At 40.4% G+C, this 6465-nt stretch overlaps 1 protein-coding gene and 1 pseudogene across 1 annotated transcript; both read right to left on the minus strand.

The window, feature by feature from the left end:
* Positions 1-900: 900 nt before the first annotated feature.
* LOC112080519 (DNA-directed RNA polymerase III subunit RPC7-like pseudogene) lies at positions 901-1698 on the minus strand (annotated as a pseudogene).
* Positions 1699-1993: 295 nt separating this feature from the next.
* Positions 1994-6228, minus strand: LOC112080518 (uricase). Its single transcript, XM_024146305.2, has 4 exons — positions 6119-6228; positions 3260-3472; positions 2714-2830; positions 1994-2368 (listed from the first exon to the last, which is right to left on the minus strand). Exons 1-4 carry the CDS (start codon positions 6137-6139, stop codon positions 2216-2218), a joined length of 504 nt encoding a protein of 167 aa, XP_024002073.2. The 5' UTR covers positions 6140-6228; the 3' UTR covers positions 1994-2215.
* Between the last annotated feature and the right edge of the window lie 237 nt (positions 6229-6465).

A 6465-nucleotide genomic window follows, 5' to 3' on the forward strand; every position in this document is an offset into this window, starting at 1 on the left:
TGTTGTTTGGATGAGAATTTCTCAAAGTCCAACGGTAAGAGAGCAGAAGACTTGGGAGTAAAGAAATAAACAATGCCTTTTTTTAATGCTAGTCATGCAATGGAAACTTTCTGCCCCTAGATTAGATTTGGGTTTCAAGGGTTTTCTTTTCGCCGTGGAGGATCACACTATTCCACTATAAATGGCCCTTTACTTGGCAATGGTGAATAACTTTTTTTGTTTTCTGCATAACCTACGAACTACACACAGTGAACATAAACCACCCCTTGATTTGCCTTGGAGTAATATGCCATCTGCTGGTTGATACAAAACACAACTATTTGCTAGAGTTCTTTAAAATGTATTTAGAGAATCAAATTCAACACTTTCACATTTTCAAATCGCATAACAGAAATGTCACATTACAGGTATAAAATATTTAAAATGAACAAAGGTCATTTTTCGATTAGCCTAAGACATTGAAAACTGTAATCAAAACCTTTGTCGTATACACTTAAAAAAAATATTGTTACACCAAGGAACTGTAAAAGATAAAATACCTTTCTCTAAAACATGCCTTTACTCTAAAAACCCTAGATCACTGCAATTGCGCATCATTTGTTAATTAAAACCATAAAATCTAGTATTGAAGTTATAAAAGGAAACAATGGCCTGTAAATAAATCAGCTCCCATTACTACCTCAACATAGCTGAAGAAAGGGGAACAGTCAGCATGACTAATTAGTATCTTTGGCACTTTAAACCACCACATACAACAAGCCTGAGTATTCGCTCTAGACATCTTCATTGAGCAACTGTTTCCACCATTCTTTACATGTTTTATAGACTATAGCTGTCAAGGCTGAATAGCAGCAACCCTTCAATGTCTGTCATCATGGCCAATGACTCCACAAGTAATTAAAATTCTGTAATTGCGTCCACAGGGAGGATTAAATAAGGCCTCCTCTTCTAGTCTATTTAGTGTTATCAGCACTCTTACGGTCTCTCAGTAAGTAGCTTCGTCCATGTTGTCATCGCTGTCCCCTCCAAACTCCTCTGTTGATGTAGTCAGTATCCTCTTCAAAGTCTTCCTTGTAGTCCTCTTCCTCTGCCTGTTCTTCTTCCTCGTTCGTCTTCTTTTTCTCCCCGTCTTACTCTTCCTCAGAGTTCGCCGCCTCTTCTTTCTTTTCGAGAGTCTCCAGCTTGGTGAGAATCTCACTCTTTTCCCACAAGAGGTTTCTTTGGTCGTTTAACTTGGAGTGGATGTCTTTTAGCCAGAGGCTTTCTTCACTTTAATGCAAAGCTCTTTAGGCAATCTGCTCCAGTCTGAACTCCACTCAATGGCACTGTCCTTGGGCTCTCCGATCTGGTGCTTATTTATCAGAGTAGCGATCGACATCTCTTTTGGGAGCAGCCCGTCTGATGTAGAAGGGCAGGGTCTTGTTGGTGGCCCTCAGCTCCTGATTCAGAGCCAGCATGTACTCCACCTCCTCTCCTGTCTGCAGGGGCACAGGCTGGACTGGCATTGGAAGGAAGAGGGGTGAGGGCTTAAAGGTGGTGGGGGGCATGCTGTCTCCCCTTCCTATGCCCAAGTCCTCCAGGTTGAAGGTCATGTGACCCCTGCCTCTTCCAGCCATGACGATGAGTCTGTAGCTTTGTTTACAGACAGCTAGTAACTAGTCAGGTAGCTAGCACTCAATGACCACATGGAAGTCCATACAGAATAGGAAAGCTAGTTACAGTAGCTATATCATTTCACCCTTGCCCTACTGACTGCTGTATGGGCTTGGGTTCTTGAGAGTTACTTTCACACATGATTACACCCAAAAATTTAGCAAGCAAAATATCTAGCTAGCTAGCTGTGATATTTGAACTGCCATCCAGTGACCTCTCCAGAGCAGCATTGTGGTTGTTGTACAGCCAGCTACCTAGCTAGTATTGGCTGGCATTCATGCTAGCTAGCTTAATTGGACAAGTATAGATTGTACCTCCCTGTTTTACTCAGTTTCAGAGCATTTTCTTCGGTTTGGTGCCTAATGAATATGACGTTGCTTTTAGGTTCACCACTCATCATTCAAAGTAAACCTTCATACATTTTAGCTTCATACAGATTTGATAATAAGTTGTTCATGTGCTAAAGGTAGATTCTGATGGTAAGATATCTTTCACATAGCTGTGTTCTAGTATGTAAAGTGATGTTATTAGCTCACTAGTTCTATGTGCTTGAAATAAGACGTTACGGTACTGTGACATTTTCATTCAATCTTGAGTATGTCTGTGACATATCAACTTTGTGTGTGTTTTGCTCACCATTGTGATTCTGTTCGACTTCACAGAAGCGCCAGGATTCAGGGCTGTAGATGAATGCATGTGCATGCTCGACACCATTCTGTGCAAGAAAGACGAGCCTCATTTAAATGCATCACTATTAAATGTCACTTAATCCATGTATACTTTTACAGAGTATACACGGGTCTCACATCTAAAAGCGTATAGCATCATAGACGTCATTCCAAACAACTTCCTTCTCCCCTCGAAAAGTGTCCCCGCAGAGCTGAAGGGACTGAAGTGTTGGCGGTATGGTGATATTGCAACCTATTTCACACCCCAATAGACTAAATGTTGATTGCACCCTATTGCTTTCACCTATCTAGACCCTTAAGATGTATGAGGGCAAGTCGTCAAAGAAAGGCTTTGTGTTTTGGATTTTGAATCCAGCCTTACTCTACTGTACCTTCTCCAGTCTCCTCCATGGTGCCTCCTCAATCTTCACATTTACCCTGGTCACATGATTGAAAGCTGTCAGGAAATGTTTGCTGATGTCCATGGCGAACTGCTCTATGGTCAAAACCTAAACAAAACACAGACTTAGTATCACTGAGGTGTCCTGTATTAAAGTCAATTGGAAAGACATAAATATATGAAATTAGATTTGGCCTATCTTTCCATTTCAAGTGAGACTGATGCATTTTTGTTGAATTTACACAACAGAGTATGACAAATGCTAGCATGGTGGAACCTCTTAGAAAGATTGGCGCTGCAATCAGGCTGGTTTCAGGTTAGAGAAATGCACTCATCTTGACATTAGACCACCCTTTAGGGGTGTCTAACAAACTGATATTGAAGTGAACTATATCACTAAGACATTTTGGCTACCCATTCCATTTGCAGTGCTTTCATTCATTCAGCGTTCTGCCGTCTACTTTTCAGATGATCATAGCTGTCTTCCCAAACCTTTAAACTCTTTCTATGTATCTGGTGTGAGTGCACAACCACGTACTCCCTTCAGCTTAGCCAGTGCATGGACAGTGTTCTTGACAGTGTCAGTAGGGATGATGTCCGAGTTGTCACCGGTCAAGTAGTCCTTGCGGGACTTGAGGGTGAGCTCCACATTAGCCGTCAGCTCAGTGATGTAGTGGTGAGTTCCCTCTCGTCTGATATACAGCACCTTGACCAGATTCTTGCCATAGCCGGTCCGCACAAACTCCACATTCTACAGAAACGTCAGAACATTGGGGTTGGTTGCACAAAGTGCTGTGACAGTGATAATGATAATGATACATTTAATTGATATACCGCTTTTCATTACATGAAGAATCTCAAAGATGCTTTTAGAACAAAAATGAAGTTGATAGTTCATATTCAGTAGACATTGTAACCAATGTTAACTCAAAACATTTTTGGCACTGAGCAAATTTCAGGTCTGCTGAGCGGAAACTTGAACATTGTAAAAATCTGTGCAACTTCCGACGCGCATTTACTGTGAACACTGAGGCTGTACTCGCTTTAGGTCACAGCCAAGTAGGCTGCTGTGACTATTTGATCATAATGTAGACCCACCACAGTGGCCTACCATCAAAGACTTTTGAAAAAAACATGCAGGGCTAGACATTAACCTGTCTATCCACTTGTCCTACAGACAAGGTGACTGAAAATGTTGTGTTGTTTGATACAAGAAACCACTTTACGAAATAAAAATCATTATTATTACCTTACCATTATTAGAGAGAAACAGCCAAATTATGCTACCCTCTGCTTATTGGCAACTTAGCTTATTCAAGACCGTCTCAAAATACACTTTAAGACATAAAAAGCTCTTTACCTGATTTGCTTTTCAAATATGGCTAGAAATGCACACATTTTGTGATACTGTAGGAAGAAACCACTCCCCCATTGTTGACTAGAAATTAGCTATAACTGGGCTAATAACTCAGTAACTAGCAAAGAATATGAACAAATGTACACACGTGGCTACAAAGTGCTATAAACACAGTCCGGTTCAAAGTGAATGGCACAGATCCATATATGGCAATGGCTATTTGCATATAGGCCTACTGCAGCTCTGATTGGTTATGGTGCGCTGGTCTGTGTAGAGTATGGGCCTGAGTCGGGCCTGTCATTGCAATAGAAGTGTACTCCAATGCGCTCTGCCTACAAGAAAATGTCTTGCATAGTTAGTTTTGCATACTAAGTCGTGCATAGGTCATTTTGTTTTGGTTTGTTACATTGAAAGTGGCTAATATTGCATTGATTCGAGCATCATTCCCACAGTAGAGTGAAAGGGGAGAACTCTAGAAAGTTGAGTAAAGTTCAAGCTCTTGCTTCTTTGTGCTGGCTGATATTTCTTCTGTGTGGCAGTCCAAGGGGAACTGCACAGCTTAGAGGAAACATTGATTGTAACCTATTGCAGCATATCAACAGTGTTACAATTAACTTTTCACCTGTGTATGTATTGTGTAATGGTACTACTTCTGCCTTATTACTATGAAAATATGTTGGATGCATACTAATGTTTATCTACAATCTGTCTGAAGACCCTATATTATAAGAGATAAAAACCAATCTGATATTTGTGGCATATCAACATGTTATACTGTATTGTGTTATATTGGGCCGGACACTCAAGAAATGTTATTCCATTATTGTTAGGTTCTAATTCTCAAAGTAAATACTCAATGGACACTATGAAAGCTAAAACCAACCGAGTAGGGGTGTTAACCCCGGTGTCCTGGCTAAATTCCCAATCTGGCCCTCAAACCATCATGGTCACCTAATAATCCCCAGTTTATAATTGGCTCATTCATCCCCCTCCTCTCCCCTGTAACTATTCCCCAGGTCGTTGCTGCAAATGAGAACGTGTTCTCAGTCAACTTACCTGGTAAAATAACGGAAAAATAAATAAAATAAATAAATAAAGTTTATTCTTCCCAGAGGGTCAATACAGCTGCATTAGACAAAAACATATTCACACAAGCACTGAAATTTCTCCTTTCTCCTATGCTGTCTCCTCCTACACATCTGAACAGCCAATGCATCTCTGTTGCTAGACAGAACCTTAGTGATATCTGTTCTTCCTCACTTCAGCTAACCTGACCTCTACCCCAAAGTGCTCACTCCACCCCAACTCAAGGCTGTCATGGTGATTGGTACCAGACTGTCTCTTCAACCCCCAGAGGATCCCTGATGGCTAACAATGACATATCCTGACATCATGTAAATATTATACTTTACCCTCTCTCCCTCAGTGACATAACTAATTATATTTCATATTCTCAGAACCCAACACTACTAAATAGTATAGTATAGACTAAAGAAACCATATAGACCAGGAGTAGGCAACGCTGGTCCTGGAGTGCTGCAGGCACTTCATGCTCTTGATTTAGCCGACCTGGAAGACCAGGTGTGTTTAATTTAGGCAATCACTGAACTGATCAAATAACTCAGTTGGTCAGGTGTGTTGCCCAGTTGGAACAAAATCCTGCAGTAGCTGCAGCACTCCAGGGACAGGGTTGCTTGTATAGACAGTAGAAAGCTATCATAGACAGTAAGAGCTATTTGCACATGAAAATGTTATGGAATGCACCTTTAATAAAAATTCCATGAATTATGACAATTATTTAAGGCTTGGTAAAAGTTGAATGGATTTAAATTGGGGATTAACAAATCGTTTTTTTATGTTGAAAGTAACCACCCTATTGTCAGACAGAGAAAACGGTTTGGCTCAATGGTCATTGACCCCACACAACAAATACTTAGTATTTATGTTCTGAAGAAATCTAATGGGTCAATGTTAACAAGACAACAAGAATTGCAAACTTGACTTAAGACATACAAACCTAAAAGATAAAAAGTTCTGTACCTGAGTTGAGGTAGTTGCCATGGTGTCTGTGCCTCCTCCAGTCTCCTGATGTTCGGTAGTGTCCTTGTCTGCAGCAAGAGTGGAATTTGGCTATGATGGAGGATTTTGTAAAGAAGGTGGTCTTACCTGTTGTCATTTTAGCAGTTACGCAAGTAACTGTCAGTTGACAAATGTTGTCATATCTTTCAATTATCAACCTGTAAGCATTTGCCTTAGAAAAATATATTTCTTTGATAACCCGTGGGTCAGAATTCTGATAACTCTCAACATAATCTTGAGAACTATGTCAATTTTTTTTTTTACTAGAAAAGGAATGTTTCAACCAGAAACAATACATGCTTACATCA

This window comes from Salvelinus sp. IW2-2015, unplaced genomic scaffold (genome assembly GCF_002910315.2).
Source record: "Salvelinus sp. IW2-2015 unplaced genomic scaffold, ASM291031v2 Un_scaffold16356, whole genome shotgun sequence".
NCBI classification, from domain to species: Eukaryota; Metazoa; Chordata; class Actinopteri; order Salmoniformes; family Salmonidae; genus Salvelinus; species Salvelinus sp. IW2-2015.

Coding starts and splice junctions, on each gene's coding strand:
- LOC112080518 (XM_024146305.2), bottom strand. CDS start 6,139: ATGGCAACTACCTCAACTCAG. Junction 2,831..3,259: donor CACTGGCTAAGCTGAAGGGA/GTACGTGGTTGT, acceptor TGTTTTGTTTAG/GTTTTGACCATAGAGCAGTT. Junction 2,369..2,713: donor CATGGAGGAGACTGGAGAAG/GTACAGTAGAGT, acceptor TTTCTTGCACAG/AATGGTGTCGAGCATGCACA.